This window comes from Manis pentadactyla, chromosome 10, assembly GCF_030020395.1.
Source record: "Manis pentadactyla isolate mManPen7 chromosome 10, mManPen7.hap1, whole genome shotgun sequence".
Taxonomy (NCBI): Eukaryota; Metazoa; Chordata; class Mammalia; order Pholidota; family Manidae; genus Manis; species Manis pentadactyla.
Window position 1 is genome coordinate 79,108,703 of NC_080028.1, and position 18,323 is coordinate 79,127,025.

The 18,323-nt window shown below is 42.5% G+C and overlaps 1 protein-coding gene across 1 annotated transcript in view; it reads left to right on the top strand.

The window, feature by feature from the left end:
• The first annotated feature begins 1,336 nt into the window (after positions 1–1,336).
• CACNG3 (calcium voltage-gated channel auxiliary subunit gamma 3) overlaps positions 1,337–18,323 on the top strand; it is an 81,628-nt gene continuing 64,641 nt past the window's right edge. Inside the window, exon 1 of the mRNA XM_036916932.2 lies at positions 1,337–2,286. Within this exon, the coding sequence (XP_036772827.1) occupies positions 2,076–2,286 (211 nt within the window). The 5' untranslated portion in view covers positions 1,337–2,075. The remainder of the gene's footprint in view (positions 2,287–18,323) is intronic.

An 18,323-nucleotide genomic window follows, 5' to 3' on the forward strand; every position in this document is an offset into this window, starting at 1 on the left:
AAGTGACCTTAAAACCAAATTAAAAAAAAAAGTATCAGTCACTGAAGAAGTTGTGAGCCGCATTTGAGAACTCATTAATACATTGCTGTTAGTCATTTGTATAGAAGTTCTCAGACAGATAGCCAGAGATGGCACCAGGGAACTATATGTCTGCAACTACCTCCCATTACATTTTTGTCCAGTTAAATAACAATCAAATGTAACAGATGGTTATGGACACATCTCAGGGACTGCAGAAACAACCAAGCAACCTCAATTTCAAACACCTGGACTCTTGGTTTCCCTCCTATCATGCCATAGGGGAAAAAACAATAATAAAAGCATTCCACTGATTGTCCCTAGTCAACTCAGTGTGTGCTCAGAATACCCAGTAATAGACACCTGGTTAAGTGTTGCTCCTTTACAACACTGTTTCCCAGGGAGAGTCTCACTAGCATTCAGGTGTGCAACGGCATTTGCATTTTGGACTAATAAGGAAAGCAGACCTAACTTCACCTGCCTCCTGATCTTAGACAAAGATGAAATGAATTACGAAATGAACATCCCAGGGACCTTTGGAAAGAATATGACATTTTCAGTGACTCCCACCTTGAATCCATTACCCCCTCCCGCGCCCCGTCCCCATGAAGGGATGTTAAAATATATAGGAGGTGTATTCAGAGACCAATATCCCACACCACCTCGCCCCAAATCCCTGATTCATGTAAAACCGAGTCTATATACATTTAGCTCCTTCTATCTTTTAGCAAGACGTGATCATATGTACATGAATAGTTCCGGTTCTGATCTGAGCACATTGTCTCCGGTGTAAACCAGAGCTCCAGAGAAAGGAGGGTAGACATATTGGTTTGTTTTCTGAGGAACCAAATTGAGACAGACTATACTCAGATACGCCTGTGACAACACTTTTTGCCTGCCCAACTGAGACATGGAACCGTCGCCCGGAGTCGCCGGTCCCTTTAAGAAGACTCGGTCTTCCCCAGTGGGCTTTAGCGGCGCCCGCAGCAAAAGGCAAACTTGCCTGGCTCATTGGCGGGGGGGAAACGCCGCGCTGGGTGGGAGCTGAGAGAGCGCCAGAGTGCGCTGCGGGCTTCTTTCCCCTTCCCCTTTCCTTAACCCTTCCGGGAGCGGAGGAACAGGGTCGTGCTGCAGCGCCAAAGAGCCAGGGCGCTGACTGCCCTGGGCTCCCGAAACTTTGCGCGGAGCGTGGGCTTTCCTGGGCATAGCTGAGCCGGCTGGCTGGTCTGGAAAGGGACGGGGGAACAGCGGGGGCGGGAGCCGACCCTTCTGCGCCCCAGGTCTCTAGCCCAGGCGCTGGAAAGGCGGGGGTGCAGCCGCCGCAGAGGAGCTGTCCCTCCAGCACCGCGGACCTGAAAGCTGGGCTTTAGGAAGGCGGAGGCGGGGCAACAGGCGGAGAACTGTCCCTTCAGCGCCGCGGACCTTTGCCCTCCGAAGAAACCGTCCGGCCCCCGCCCCAGGACTCCTGTCTTTTCTCCAGTTTGAGCGGGGGTGTCGGGAGCAGGCGGAGAGCTTTCCTGGGAGGCTGGGGAAGCAATGAACGCTCTTCTCAGCGACTCGCCTCCCAGCAGTGCTATTTTTTGCCATCCGCCCTCACCCCCAGCACACGCGCTCGCACACACACGCACGCACGCACACACACACACACATAGACCTCTCTGGATTTCTTTGCCTTGAGTCTCCCGGAGCTGTGAGGAGCCAGGCATATCTCAAACGGAGCTGGCAGCTTCAGGCTCCGGAGCCATGCCCTGCACGGACCCTCATCCTAACCAAGCTCCCGAGGAATGAAAGGAACCCAGGGACCCTCAGAAAGCAGCAGTGATGTGGACCAACCCCCTGGAGCCTGCACCCTTCCGAGGGCCATAGGAGACCCAGGGAACTGGAGAGAGCTCCAGACTGGAAACCCCAGCTTTCCAGAAGTCCCTGTGGATGCTGACAAAAGGAGACCCGAATTTTTGGAAGAGTCTGTCCTAGGTGACCCAGCTGCATAGTGGTTTTTCCTCTGGCATTAACCCTCCCCCTCCAACCCCCAGCCGTCCAGAGTACCATGAAGAATTATGAGGATGTGTGACAGAGGTATCCAGATGTTGATCACCACTGTGGGAGCCTTCGCAGCTTTTAGCTTAATGACCATTGCAGTGGGCACGGACTACTGGTTATATTCCAGAGGTGTGTGCAGGACTAAATCTACAAGTGATAATGAAACCAGCAGGAAGAATGAAGAAGTAATGACCCATTCGGGGCTGTGGAGGACCTGCTGCTTGGAAGGTATTTACAAATTCCTCTCAATGGCACCAAATAATGCAGTTTCTGGTATTCTAATATTCCAGTGGGTGTTTGGGGAGATGAAGGCAATGATGGGGAAAGAGGAATAGCTCAAATTATTGCCAAGAATGCGCAGATGTCCAGACTTCCCAGCAAGACTAATATTCTGTGGGATGAAGGGGTTGGATCTTGTTGATCGTTTTTGGTATAAGCTTCATGAAATAAGATTTTGTGGTGCTCTAGGCAGCTTCTGCAGTTGAGAAAAGTCTTCCAAGATCCCTAGGCATATATTGTAAACTGCTTTGATTTCTGGCTTGAGATGGGGTCTTTGGCTCTGCTTAAATTGCCTTTTAGTGGGGGAGGAGGGAGGGAGAGGGTGGAGGGAGGGGAAGAGAGAGTGAAAGAGAGATCCTGGTCTAGCTTGGCACACTCTGAGGTATTTCCTTATTTCTCAACATGGTCTTATAAGTTTCCTCTGAGTTTGATCTAACTAGATATTTTCATGAACTTCCATTGCCAACCAGTTCCAGACAAACATGTATGAAGCACTACAGACACACATACACATTTAAGAAAACTTCTTTATTAATATGTGTTTCACTATTTGGGACCAAAACAAAACTGAAATCTTGGTATTTGGTGTCCACCTGTCTTTTCTAAATCATCTCCAAACCCAACAAATGTATTTCCTTGACATTTGGATAAGATTGATTCTCCAAGAATTACATCTTATCACTTCTAATTTTAAAAGTTGAGAATTATTCTAAATTATAATGAAGAGGACAGACCAACTTTAGAATATCAAGCTCTTGGGTGGTCTATTAAATGTGCTTTTACTATACCAGGATTCACTCTCAGCATCACTGAACCATGCCTGGATGTCAACAGGAATAAACAGAAACATAGAGAACAAAATCAAAGCTCTTTGGAGCCTCTGTGCCTGAGGGGCAGAAAGGAGTTTTCTCGGCCTTCTGAGGAATTTCTGAAGCTTGTCATGGTGATGGACAAGGAAACCTGGGTTTCCTATATGCTCCCCTCTCCTGCTTGCTATTGGTTCTCCATGCCTGCATTCCCACTGGCTGGTATTTGTCAGGGCTTCTTGAGAACTTGCATTTATGTAAATGGCTTAGGAAATCATGCTATGACATCACTTGCTTGTGTAATATTGCATCATTCCCTGGCCTTCTTCCCATGTCCTGACACTCTGAACAACTGCTATCCTGACTGTAGCTCTACTACAGTTGTTTGTTCAACACAAATTTGCAACTGGTGGTAAGCCCAGGTAGGAAAGGACTATTTTAACTGCAGCAAGGACTGTTTTAAATGCACTGTACTTAAAGTCAGAAGACCTGGGTAATGCTGCAAACTATTTGTGTGACCTTGGCTGAGACATTTACCCACTCCAGTCCTCAGTTTATTAATTTAAAAAATGATTAATTTAGAATAGGTGGTAGTTAATTAGCACTACTCAAAGCTCTTATTGTATCCAGTAGTATACAATTCTTCCTTGAACATTGAAAAAAAATCTCATATTTGTGATTATGAATGATTGGCTATGGTGAAGTCATTTGTCTTAAGGAAATTTCATAATTCCCTTTCCTATATTGACAAAAAGGGACTGAATTATCCTTTATAAAGGTATAGTTTGGTAGATGCTTTGATGCCTACATGGTTCTAGGGATGGCGTGAAGAACCTGAGGTTCCTATCAAGCCAAACACGGCACATAGACCATGTTTCAGTTATTTCCAGTTCTTCTGCCTCTCGGAATTAAACCTGGGAAAGCACAATTAGACACTGATTTTGTCTTCCCCCACCAGGGCCTAATATTCCTGAACCCCTGCAGAATTTTTCAGTTGATGGTTTCTCTCCCTTCCAACATTATGCCCACAGTTTGTATAAGATTGGAACCCCACCCAGACATTCTGTGGATTTAGTGAGAGCAGTGAGAATTTGATTCAAGAAGGAACTGGATGAATCTAAAATATGTACTTAGTCAGGGAAACTCTTTTGAGGTAATTTGTTGCAGTCTCCAAGCAGTTTGGCCCAGCTATTTTTTATACACTTTTGAAATATTAACTAGAGTAAGATGCATAGACTTTAATGAATCACAATGAAAGTTTAGCTAACCCATGTAACCACCACTTAGATGGGCCTGGCTGAAATCTGAAGCCAAGATTTCTCTTCATGTACTGAGTACATCAGGTGTTCAGGGAATTTGCAGGAGCCTCTAATTTCTGCACGAGAAGACACAAGCAGTAGTCAGCATTGTCCCCTCCTGGAATGAAGGTGTACCGCCATCTCTCGCTCTTACCTCCTGTCTCCCAGAGTCTCAGCATCCTATTTCTGGTCCATTAAGTGTCAAAGAATAACTGGGGTCTTGTAGCTCAATTTTTCCTAGGTATTAAATTATAAGAGCCAGTTCATCCATACTTTTTAAAAATCCATGAGATAATGTGGCTTTGTCCAAAAAAAGTGAATGCTCAGGAAGGGCATGACAGCTGTCAGTAATATCTGAAGGGCTGTCGTACGGAACAGAGACGCAAAATGTTCTGTGTGGCCTCAAGGGGGTAGAAGTAGGAACTAGAGGAAAACAGGTCTTACCTCAATATACCTAACTGTCCAATGTGGAATGGGAATCTTTAAGAGGTTATGAGCACTCCACCACCAAGGATATTCAAGTATAAGAAAATTACACCAATTGTTTCCAAACTTGGTTAGTCATCAGGATCCCATGAGAAGCTTTAAAAAATAGATTACCAGACCCCACAACTAGATTCTCTGCTTCCATAGGTCTGCAGCGGATCATTGGAATGTGAACTTTCTGAAAGTCCTCTAAGCAATTATGATGTAAAAGCCAAGATGTATTGAGTATTTACAGTAGGCCTGGGAACAACTTCATGTATTAAGAAGGATTGTATTGCTCCCATGAGAGAAGATAGTTTCCAGTTTTCATTTCTATAACGCACCAGGATGTCATTTATCTTTAGTATTTACTATGTGTTAGGACTTCCCTAGGAATCTTGAAAAATGAATGGTTTCATCTTCAAAGGAACTCAATTATGTAGACATTATCTTCATTTTATAGATGAGGAAGCCAAGGCCTGGAGAAGTTACATAAATTGCCCAAGGTCACATGCCTAAACTCAGCAGCAATACTCCACCTAAGCCATGTTACTTCTCAGAGCATTTGCTAGAGAACATTAATTCATGGTCTGCTGGATAAGTTGCTACTGGTACAAACATTAGCTTGTGAGAATGCCGAGACACATGGGTTTTTCCATTTAGAAGCCCCAGATCCCAAAACACTCAGCATGCCTGTGCAGTGTCTGCAGGGGGGCAGGAGCCACCAGACAAGCACAAACTCAGAGGCTGCAAAGGACACGCTTTGAATGAAAAAACAATCAACCTATGTAGAGACACCCACACTGAGAAACCCAAACGGTTGCCTGACTCATTATCTGGAAAGCAGCAAGGCATTCACACAGTGGTGTCCCAACCTGCTGCCTGTTTTCAATGGCAGCATGTGAATTTGAATGAGAACACGTTCAGTGTGTGATTCTCTCATTAAGATGACCTCTTGAAATCTTAGATACAATCAAAGTGATGTATTTAGTTAGTGGAAAGACCACTGGCCTAATGGCAAGGAACTCTGAGTGTTAATCACATTTCTGTCACTAACAGTTATGTGAAATATGCATGTTATTATCCTCCTTTGGACCTCAGTTTACCCAAATCTAAAATGAAAGCTTCAGGTAGGATTAGGGAGTAACAAATCTAAATGTCCATGTAGCCTATACACATAATGTAAAGTGTGAAACAAGCATTTCACTGTCCTCTTTTAACAATCTGTATGGCGGGAGGAAGTAACTGCATTTGAGAAGATACATGGTATCTGAAACTTGGTCTCAGTGTAGAGGCAACAGAGAGTGTCAGGGACTGTGGCAAACTGGGAGCACAGATCCCATACAGGGCCTACTACTACTTGGCTTGAATTGATTTTTACTCTGGGGACATGTGTACCAAATTTGGCCCAATACTGCAAATTGTAAAAAACCAGATGTAAAACTGCTTGATTTTAAAATATGGGCAACTAATTTAACCTTTCAAAAACACAGTGCAACCTTAGGAATTTACCCGAAGAAAACAAAATCCCTGATTCAAAAAGATATATGTACTCCGATGTTTATCATCACACTTTTGAAATAGCCAAGATATGGAGGCAACCTGAGTGTCAATCAGTAGATGAATGGATAGAGAAGATGTGGTACATATACACAATGAAATATTATTTAGCCATAAAAAGAAAAGAAGTCTTGCCATTTACAACAACGTGGCTGGATCTAGAGGGTATTATGCTCAGTGAAATAAGCCAGATGGAGAAAGACAAATACCATATAATTTCACTTATTCATGGAATGTAAAACAAAGCAAAACCGAAGGAACAAGACAGCATTAGAATCACAGACACTGAGAAGTATCTAGTGGTTACCAAGGGGGAGGAGTTGGGGCAGGTGCAGGGACAAGGGGGATAAAAGGGTATAATAATTTGCAATCACAGTATAAATTGATCATGGGGACTGTTGAGCCACTGTGATGTACATTTGAAACCAACATAAGATTATATAATGATACTTTAACAAAAATAAATTTTAAAAACTTTAAAAGAAAAAAACCCCACAGTGCCAGCCAAACTAAACTTATCTTGTAGCTGAATTTGGGCTGCAAAGGCTGCCAGTTTTAAGCCCTAGAAATTATCTAAAAGGCCCTTTTAATCCAAATTTCTGATATTTCTGTATTTGATACCTGAATTTCTCTTCATTAGTCAATCATTACTCTTACAATTCATTAAAAAATACTTACTAAGAAAAAGAAAGCCCACTTAGGCTTTTAGGTCAGGAAACTTAAAATTATGGAAAAGAGTTTCAATAAACTATTTCTGTTATAGCTGGGCCCAGGTAACATCAAACATCTGGCTGAAAATCTGAAAAAAAAATTAGCCAGTCATTAGAAGTTCCCCCATGTTTCCAAATCTCCAGATGGTTGACTTTTTCAGCCAGACGGGGTTGCAGCTTTATTTATGTGTTCAGAAGCCTTCAGGGAAGCTGCAAAGATGTGGTGGTGGACAGGGATGAAAGAAGGACATAACATTTGGTGAGTGTTTCCTATGTGCCAAGCCCTGTGCTAGGTGCTTTCATATATATTAACTCATACTTTTCATATTCCTTACTCCCTCCAGTAGAATATAAACTTGATAAGGACAGGGATGCCTGTCTGTTGAGGGCATTGCTACATCCCTAGAGCTTTGAAACAGTACCAAGTAGTCCCTTCTGCAACTCTAGTCCTAGATCTAATGCTTCACCTTCTCTTAGACGTGGGTGCAGAATGTATGAGCACTCTCTTCCTGTCTTCCTTACTCTTAACCTTCTCCCTGTTCCTTTCCCCACACTCTTCCTCCTTGCCCCTAAAGTGCCAGAGGCAGATAGATCAGAGAAGTCGACTGGAGTCTTAAGGCAGAGTGGGAGTGAATGACCACGACTGTGTCTGTGGGGCACATCAGAACTGGGGAGGTGGCAGAGGCTGAGGTGTGAGCATGACTAATAATCAGCCAGAATCTGTCCATATTGCCATGCTGTTTGTTAAAATGTTGAAATACTTCCCTACCTGTTCATAAACAACATCAGGCCCAAGTGCCTCACCAAATCTCCACCACTATAGCCACCCTAGCCCTTCCTGAAGCTCCTAGACATGCATACGATCCTTCAAGTAAAGGGTTTAAGACCTGGCTCAGCAAGGGCCAGCAGGATCCTGCTCCAGCCCGATGGAAGCATCCATTCTAATTGACTGGTCTTGTGTCCTACTGGTGGTTAGATATTTTTAGTCTGACTCCTCCTACTTGTATCATACAACTGCAGTAAAGATCTACTCCTCTTTTTTCCACCTCATACCCAGACCTCTACCTTAGGAAGTAGAGGATTTGAAAATACTTTTGTTTTCTTCATCACTTGAAAACTTATCTTCTGGATTAGGGAAAAAGACAAGTGTTCCACATTCTAAGGTTGGGTGGCTGGTGTGGGTTATTAGTATGGATGACTAACATTGGTTACTAGCACCAAGAAAAAGTAAAACAAGAAAAAAACAAAAAAACAAAAGATGACTGTGTCCTTTGAATGCTTTCATAGAGCAGTGTCTAATAATCTTACCTAATGGATCATCTGATTCTTTAGGGGAATGTAACTTTGTTTGACTTGGGTTTTATTAGATTTGGGGCCAGTGGTATTGTTAGATATTTACTTGTAGAAAACTTGGGAAGATGTGCATAAATTTTTTATTCACTAGAGGTCCAAATGTTTTCTGTTCATTAGAGGTGATAACCTTAAATGTTGCAGGTTTATTGCCTACCCTCTAGGACATCAATCAGTTTTATATCTAACTTAACAATCTTATTTCAGTTTTTTTTTTTTCACTAAAAAAAATAACATCCTCCTTTGAAACAGCTTTGTCATTCTGCTGGTTCCTTCATTGTTGAGCTGAGTAAAACTTGACATAAGCTTACTGTGTACAGAATTATAGAAATGTAGAATTATGTTTCTAATGATATTAAAATTATATTCTGACATGTGGAAGTATTCCCAATGAAACCAATGTTTCTTAAAGAGAAGGCCAAAACACTGCAACATTGTTTTTGTGTTTCCCCCCACTCCCATAACCCTGCCAGAGCCGACTTATTCAATGTAGGAGTGAAGGGGCCTTTAATAATTATGAAAGACCACAGAGAATATTAGATAACTGCTGGGGCTTTGAGGTAGACCTGGATTCTTACCTGAATCCTGCTGCTTACTGGCTGCAAGACCTTGGGAAGTGCTTACCCTCTGAGCATGAGTTTCTTCACCTGTGAAATGAAGAAACAAAGGTATCAAGCCCTTTCAACTCTTAGTTCTTCTTGTAGTTCCTTCATACTGCTTAATAATAGGTTGACCAGTAGTCCTTGATTCATTCATTTTAGACAATACCCACTTGCTAAAGCAAATGGTAAGTTAGCTTTCTCATACCACTACCCTTCAACTCAATTCTTTAGTTTCTCAATGAGCTAACCCATAGCTCCAAGAAGAATCATCCACAAAGACTGAGAATGCCTGGAAGAAAAAGAGATACTGGCATTTCATTCCTGTATTGGACACTTGCTTAGACAGGGCAACTGCTCATCTGCTCAGTGTAGGACTCTTACTTCAGCCAAGGACTGGAGGGAAACACCAAGGCTGAGAGAGGGAATGGCAGTGAGGCAGCCTGTTGGAATGGGGAGGCTCTGTGAACTGACTGCATCTGGTGGTGGATAGCTGAGTCTGAGCCATTTTTTCAGTATCCCACCCAAGAGACTGGCCCATTAGGAAAGAAGACCTGAGTTGGGGCTGCATTATATTCATGAAGATATCCTGCACAGGGCTGCTGAGCCTAGGAGTCAAGCAGGGCTTGAGAGTCAGCCCATGCCCGACTCCCCAAGCCATGCACACACTGGTCCAGAAATAAGTCCATACCAAGAGAGGACCACCTTTAAAAAGTGTTCATAGGGTACTGTATGGGCCAGCTGTAGACCAAGCAGCATGAGGCCATGAGTTGCCAGTGGTGGGAGACAAAGTGGGATAGAAAAGGCTGGACCAGACTCAGATATCCCACATTGGGAAAGGAAGTTGCAGTGGCAAGACCTCCCCATGGCCATGTACATGCCTCTGAGTCCCTGCCACTCAGAAAGCCCTGACAGTCAGTGTTAGCTGGAGAAGCAGTAACAGTGAGCAACCTCACCCAGCTAAGTGAAGTGATATTTTGGTCTTTGATTCCTTCCTATTTTTTGCCAGAACATAAGGAAGGTGCTCAAATCCAGCAGAGGGAGGAACTGTGATATGCCTTTACAATCAGGAAGCTTTAACAACCAAAAGTGCCTGGAAAGTTATGAAATCTGCCCAAATATCATTAAGGAAATGCAAGATTGGATATAACACAGGAATAAGCCAAAATAAAACAGTTATATGTTTATACTTGACGAATTTGAGAATCATCGATAAAAACGGTATATGTCATCATGTTTTGTCTCTAAAATTAGGAAGTTGAAAACTCAGTGGTATATACATACAATGATACATAACTGTATCCCAGGGACTGGCAAATTACAGCCCTTGGGGCAAATTCAGTGCATTGACTAATTTTTTGTACCATTCAATGGCTAAGAAAATTTTGCCCATTTTTAAATGGTTGAAAAAATTAAAAAATATCCAATGATATTTCCTGACACATAAAAATTATAAATTCAAATTTCAACATTTATAATTCTGAATTTGGTCAGTAAAAATGTATGGAAATCTGTTTTCTTTCTTGTTATATATGCATCTACATAGCATCCTTGATTTTGTTGCTTGGCCTGCAGAGCCTAAAATATTTACTCTCTGGTCCTTTACAGGAAAAGGTAGGCTTGCCAACCCCTGATGTATATTACATGTAGCAATCTATGATAACATTTTATTTCTAGGAGTACCCTTTGTTATCCCCAGAATATTGAATTGCTTTTCTATTTTCTTGCACTGTTGGCCTTTATTGTAGATTCTTCATCTGATCAGGTATTCTGTTGGGTCCTTTTTCCTTTCCTGGGGAATTTGCACTTAGTTCTTTACCCAGGTAGTCCTTGACCTCTTCTTGATACATAGCAGGGTTGAAAGAAAGTCAGTGAGATCCTTTCTCTGATGGATTCCAGGAAAAGCCAGTCCCTGACTAGGTATACAGGGAACAATATCTATTAGAGTTGGCAAGGTAGTGTTGGGGGGCCACGGTTCTGATAGCAATGAAAGGAAAGGGACACTGCAGATGGACTGAAGATAGACTCAATCAGACAAGGTTAATGGACAGGTAAGGGTGAAGAAATTGAGGTCCACAGAAAACAGGCTGTTGGTATTGGGAGTCTAGATGGAGGCTCTCCTCCATGTATCTCCATAGATGAGGTTCAGTATGCTTGTGAAGTTTCAAGAAAAATATTGCAAAAGTGGGCACATTTCTGGAGAGAGTTTCATCCTCCAAAAATGATAAGAATCACCCCTGTGGAGGTTAGGACAGTGGTGACCCTGTGATGACACTTAGGATCGCCCCGACATAGATGGTAATTGAAGACAGGAAAGTCCTCAGGGAGTGCCAGAGAAAACCCAGTGAATCCAAAAAGGGAAAATGACAGGACCCTAATTTGCACTGACACTTATGGGGCAAGGAACAGAGTGAAAAGGAAAAAAGAAAAGCAGAGATGAAGAGTGAGTTTTTGGGGTTTGACTAGCATTTTGAGGGTCTATTGCAGGGTGTGCCGAAATGATGCTGATGAAGAGCAAGGTGTAGCCTGGAAGCTCTGCAGCCTGAGAGAGCTTCCCGGAAGGCAGAGGACCTGCCAGCAGGCCACTTGCTGGGTTTGCCCACTTCCAGGGCAGTCCTACCCTCCCTCCTGCGGTCAGTATCAGGTGAGAGACCAGTATAGGTCCTTGGGGTCTGCTTCCAATGAAGCTTTGGAAGGAGAGGATGGGCCATAAGAACTCCAGAAAGAGTTGCCAAGGAAATAGTAAAAATAATAAATAGCTAACACTTAATGAACAACTTCTCGGTACCAAGCTACATTACTAAAACAGATTGAGCACTCATTTCTGGGCTAACCCCTGAACATTTATTTATTTAACAAAAACACACTACATGCCAGGCACTGTTCTAAGTGGGGATTGGACACATATGTTTAATCCTTGTGACTTCTTCAAGAGGTAAATATTATTATCCCCTGTTTTGCGAAGGAGGGAATGGAGACCCAGAGGGCGCATGATTAGTAAGAGGCAGAGCTGGGATTCAAAATCTCCCTTGTTGCCTTTCATTATTGTACTCCACACACTAGGATATATACTTAGTATAAACAGATGCAAATGCTTCTCATAATAGCCCTGTGTTCTACCAGTAGGTCTCTTCCACCAACAAGTAGCCTGTGGTTCAGAGAAGTGAAGTAGTTTACACAAGATTGCCTACTAGAGGTGGCAGGGCTGTACCAGAAGCTTCTCCCTAACCACCACACTGCACTGCCTTAATTTAAGGGCCCAGGCCTGGTGAGTGGGTCTTCAACCTGCCCACTCTCATGTCAAGAAGCATTTGGTGTCAGTCACTGGCTCTGAGCCATTCAATGACTGGAAATATTGTGAAAGATAGTTGATAGTTGTCCTAATTCTTATTCCAATCCAGAAAGCAGGGTCAAGAAAAAGAAATGGCAAAGCAAACAAGATTTGGACACTATGACACTAGACTATGAAGAAACAGCACCTCGGGAGAGCAAATGTAAATGTTTTTAGAAGATAGCAATACCAATCATGTAAAAGCAAGAACAGTTTCTTTCCCAAAGAGTCTGATAAAACAAGTAAGCAAATTATTGGAGATTATTCTTCTACTTTGGATGTGGGGTGTTTGCAAACTTGGGGAAGCCATTAGGTTTGTGGCTGTCTCCCTTCCTGAGGAGTAAACTTGGGTACATCCTTCATTTGACTTCTTTGAGCTTTTGACTTTGTGTCAGGCAAGAGTCAAGGAATCCTGGCCTGGATAACTCTGCTACATAGGGGTTTGCAGTCTGATTCTCCCGCAGCACTGAGAGGGCCCAGACCATCTTTGAAGAGCACAAAACACCCACTAGACATGCAGTAGACCAGTGTACCACCAGGTCTCTGTCTCTTAGTGACCTTGGGCTTGAGTGGGCCAGAAGTGGGCAGTGGAGATGGGACTGGGCAGGCGAGGCCTGACACCATCTACCCATCTTTTAACCCGTATGTTGTAAGAAATATTATCAATATCTTATTGCCATCCAAATACTCTTTCTCTACCATATGTCCCTGAACCACTAAGTTTAAGACCAGAGGCTGGCACACAGCATTCATTGTCTTTATTCAATAAACATATATTGGATTTTTGGATTTTTTGCTTAAGAGTAGGTAATTCAATTACCTTGAGCTTCTCCTGGTGAACCCATGTAACTCCTAACAATTACTGTTGTGCTCTTCAGTGCTTACAAACCACTTTTAAAATAATATATCCTACAATCTCCGGCCCAGTTGTTGGTAATTCGGCAGTCTGTATTTTGAGGAAGTCCGACTTCACAGTCTTGAAAATCTTACAGTGATTTTTCCATCCCTTATTTTCAATTTTCCCATCAAAGATGATTTCAAGTAATTCAAAAGTCTCATTTTAAAATTCCCTCAATGCTTGGGATGCAAATTTTGGAAAAGAAGAAAGAAAATACATGTTGTGTGGACATATTGTACACTAATATTTCTATTCTTCATGCTTCTGTTCTTCAGCAGACACTGTTTCTATTCTTCATGCTTCAGATTCTATATATATTTGGATACCTACATGTTTAGGAAATGGGATTTCTACAACTCTGTGTTCTACAGCATATGCTATTCACATCATGTATAGCTGCCTTGGAATACAATAATACCTACCTGTTAAATGAAAGTGCTTCAAAAAATCCTGGGTAACTGTTGAGGTGTTTTCCATCATCACATCTATTACAAAATTCTTCTGTCACCTGTGGAAATTGGTTTTGGCATAGAGCAGTTAATACAGATGCATATTTACAACAAATCATTTTGACCCTTTGTAGATTACAAGACAGTAGAACCAATTATCTGTTTATCAGCTTAAAAATGCCTTAAAATATGTGCTACCAAGTACAAAACAAATACTCGTTTTTCAAAATGTTACTTTTCACCAAAGATCAATCTGGCTTGTGATCAAAATGCTCTAAGTGTTTAGAGAAAAATAAAAAGATCAAATCAAGAGGCAGCGATGTTAATCTGAGTCAAAGGTCTGCTGCACAGCATAATAATTGTTCTTTTCTGTTTTTGCACTCTGTGGTGAGTGATGGCTTAGCTCCTAAGCAGTGGGGAAATGGCAGGATTGGGTTCCAAGAGATAATGAGGTCTGAGCCAAGGAAAATTCAGACTGGCCTACCCCCAAAGATGATTTTCCAGTTACAGTCCCTGGGGCTGAGCTTCAAACCCATCCTATTGGCTTAGGGAATGCAGAGTCCTAGCCCCACAATATGGCCTTTCTCCAAACTGTCCCAAAGCAGAATATGTGCTGGAGTGGGAAGGGGGATGAAACTGTAAATAGTGTGGTCAAGGTAGGCTTCCTTGGGAAGGTGACATTTCACTCCAAATATCAAGGAGGTGGAAAACCAAGCCCAGTGGTAATCAGGGGAAAGAACATTCTAGGCAGAAGGAGCAGCAAGTGCAAAGGTCCTGAGGTGAGGATGTGCCTGGTGATGTTCAAGATGCAAGGAAGCCAATGTGGCTGAAAAGGATAGACAAGCAGGACAGGAGTAGATCAGGTGAGAATGCTGGGGGCCAGATGGTGTAGGGCCTTGAGGAAGTTGTAAGGACTTTGGCATTGACTCTGCATGGACTAGAAACCTTTGGAGGATTTTGAGACCAGGAATGACATGTTCTTGAGTTTGCCATGTCAGAGTCTTCTCCTCGGCTGTGTTATTTGCTGTGTGATAGGAGTACCTTGTCCCATGAACTCCCTTGCTTCCTGCAGCCAAGAACTTCAGCTCTGGTCTTTAACTTTCACCTCACCTTGCCTTAGTGCTTCTCTAAGACTGGGCACAGTGGGATGCCAATTCTCCAGCATTGTCTTCTTCCCCTGAACACAAACCATGGTCCCTTATTGTTTTTAGCACTGCATTTCTTATTTTGAGGAAATGGGGGGAAATGACAAAGATGTGGAAGTTTCTCATGCTTACCAAATCTTGCAAAGCTCTTAGTCATCCATCCTGTTGGGCAGCCCTTTCCTAACTCACAGCTTCTCACACTTTCTCTAGCTCAAGCTGGCCTCTTCTCCCATACAGGTTCCCTTCTCAGCCTGGAGATCTTGCAGGAGGTGTGAAGTGAGTGGTTTGCATTTGGAGGGAACTCCAGCCTGGGTCCCCCGCTTTACAAGTACTTAATAAGCACCTACCAAGTGCTAGATACTGTGTTAGGTGCTGAGGATTCAGAATAAAGTAGATAAGTTCTCATCTTGGTTGAGTTCACAATTGTGTGGGAAAGCTGCTGAGAAAGTGCATCCAGGTGAACAGCAAGATGCTCCTGGTGCATGGAGTAGGGGTCTGGCTTAATCGGGGGGCAGGGGAAGGGCAGCTTGTCACAGAAATGTCCTCTTAGCGTTTGGGTGTCCCCAAGGTGCCTGGCCTGCAAAAGGTGCTCAAACCACATTTGCCAAATGCACAAAAAGGCTCATGTAGAGTGGCCAGAGGAGAACTGACCTTCCCTAATTGCTGGAGGCTGGCATAGGAATAAATTCAGAGATCCTGGTTTCTCATCCTTAAGCAGAGGGCAAAGAGAGCAGGATGCTAAGCTACATCTAGAAACTCATGGAGACAAAGTGAGTGACTACACACTTCTCCCCTTTTTAAAAATTAGTGAACTTAAAAAAAAAATCCTGGGTATTTAATTTTTGTCATGTTCTTTTGAGTGGCCTGTTTCCCCTATTGTATTCTTAATTAAAACAATTGTCATATAAAAGTAAAAAATCAATATAACTTTCAAAACAAAATAGACAAGGCCAGGTTTCTCCTGTACCCTCACTATAGTCTAAGCCCCTTGCCCCCAAATGACTATTTCTAGCTTGGTGAATCTCTGATAAATATCACTTCCCTGTCTACCACACCAAAGAGATTAAAAAGGGTGTATTTTCCTCTTCCAGTTCAAATGCTTCATAATTTACTCAAAAGGTTTAAAAAATTGCCTTACAGTTTATTAAGACATTGAATCATGCACACTATTTCAAAAATCACGTCATATGCAAGGGCTTTTAATGACAAGCATCGCCATCAGAGGTGCTCGCTCCTTCTCATCCCAAGCCTTACTCCTCAGAGCAAGCTTTTTAAAAATCATGTCTGATTCGGTTCTTCTGGTGGTTACATCCATCCCTCTAAATAATATGTTTATCCTCTATTTCTTGATTTATAATCTGTTGACTTCCTGCCATAATAGGTGAGGATTTTTGCTAACTCACACCTTCCTGTGTATTGATTAGCTTTCTAATTTCTAAAAATAACATAAACCTTCATTTCTTTTTCGACACACCTTGCGTAGAATACCCTAGCTTCCCACTTTATAGAATGAGGATGTCTGCATCCCCTCCTTCCACCTTCCCATGTGTTAGTTATATTTTTACTTTTTCCTTGTCAAGACTCATTCCACTTGCATTTTATCTATCACTATGCTATCTTCCATGTCGGGGCTGTACATTGATTCTGGACTTTGAAAGCCAATGAAATTATTGATTATGTAGACAATGTTCTAGGCAAAGGTAAGTTGTTTCATAGGATTACATTTTTCTCCCTGTGGTTTCAATGTCACAATCGCTGAGTCATTCAAAGAAAAATATCCAAATGGAGTCTCCTTTCTAACATTTAACCAGTTATTCAAAATCATGCCTGTGTTTGTTTGCATCACATTTGGGCTTTTTTGTACAGCTTTCATTTTCCCTGAGTTTCTGAGTGACTCAAACGGTCTTTCAACAGGCCATTTCAGAGTAAAATTGGGTTTTTTAAATAGAAGCCCTATGGTGAGGGAAAGGACCTTCTGGAAAATAAAAACATCCCTTCCTCCCTTTTTTTCTGCTTTCTTGATATAATGCAATAGTTAAGAATTCAGCCTGTTTGGATTGATCTCAATTCCCAGGTCTATCACGTAGAGCTGTGTGACTTTAGCTATGTTACTTAACCTCCCTGTGTTTCCATTTCCTCATCTATAGAATGGGAATTATTATTGTACCTACTCATAAGGTTGTTATGGGTATTTAATGGGTTAATATTTGTATGGCGTTTAAAATAGTGCGCATATGAGTTCTAATTTGATGTTGCTTGTCATCATCTTCCTGGGAGGGACAGATCAGACAGAGTCTGTCCATCTGCATTGTTCTGCCAACAGCAAGGAGCATCCAGGCTGCGGTGACCACTGCTCTGTTAGCCCCAAGAATCTTCGCTCTTTTTTGTTTTTGCTTCCTGGAGTCAAAGCCAATGATGTAGCTGGTGGAGACCTTACCCGGGAACCAGACTCATGGTCTTTGGTGAACATGTTGGGCCTGATTCTTTTCACACTGGTTGATGAGGTGGCCCAAACCCTAGGGAATCTGTATTCTACAATATCCCCCAGATGAGCCACCTGGGGAAACCATTAGCACTTAATAAATAGCAATAGTGAGTGCATACTGTGTGCTTACTTGTATTATCTCACTTAGTCCTCCAAAAGCCCTATGGGATATTATACCCATTTCACTGACAACAAAGTTGCTCAGGGAAGTACCATCCCCAGTTCTCACAGCCAGTGAGTGGTAGAGGTAGGATTCAACCCCAAGTCATGTAAATGTGAAAACCAATGTCCTTAATGCTGATGTTCCAACCCAGTGTTCTCAAAGTGTGTTCTGTTAACCCCAGAGATAAGGGGGGTCTCCCAAGACCATTTCATGGGGGTCTTCAAGGTCAACGCTATTTCATAGTAACAGTAAGATACGATTTGCATTTTTCAATGTGTTGACATTTACACTGATGATGCAAAAGCAATGGTGGGTATGGAGCCCCAGCATGAACAAAGGCAATGGCACCAACTATACCAGCTGTCACTGTATTCATCACCACCCCTTGCCCACCGTGAAAGGAGATGCTAGTTTCCTTGAGTTGGTGAAGCAGTAAAAAAGTATTAATTTTATTAAATTTCAAACCTTATATGTAACAAAATGGGATGAGCACACAAAGCCCTTCAGCTATAAGCCGAGGTCTCTAGCAAAGACCCTTGTATGACTGAGTTGTGAGCTGAACTAGCTGCTTTTTTTTCCATGAAGCATCATATTTACTTGAAAAGAACGACTGACAGGCAAATTATGGTCATTCAGCCTTGTGTAGTTGGCAGACATTTTCCTGAAAATGAGCTAAGTAAGCCTGTCGCTTCAAGGAAAGCAACTTACAGTATTTATGGCCAAGGAT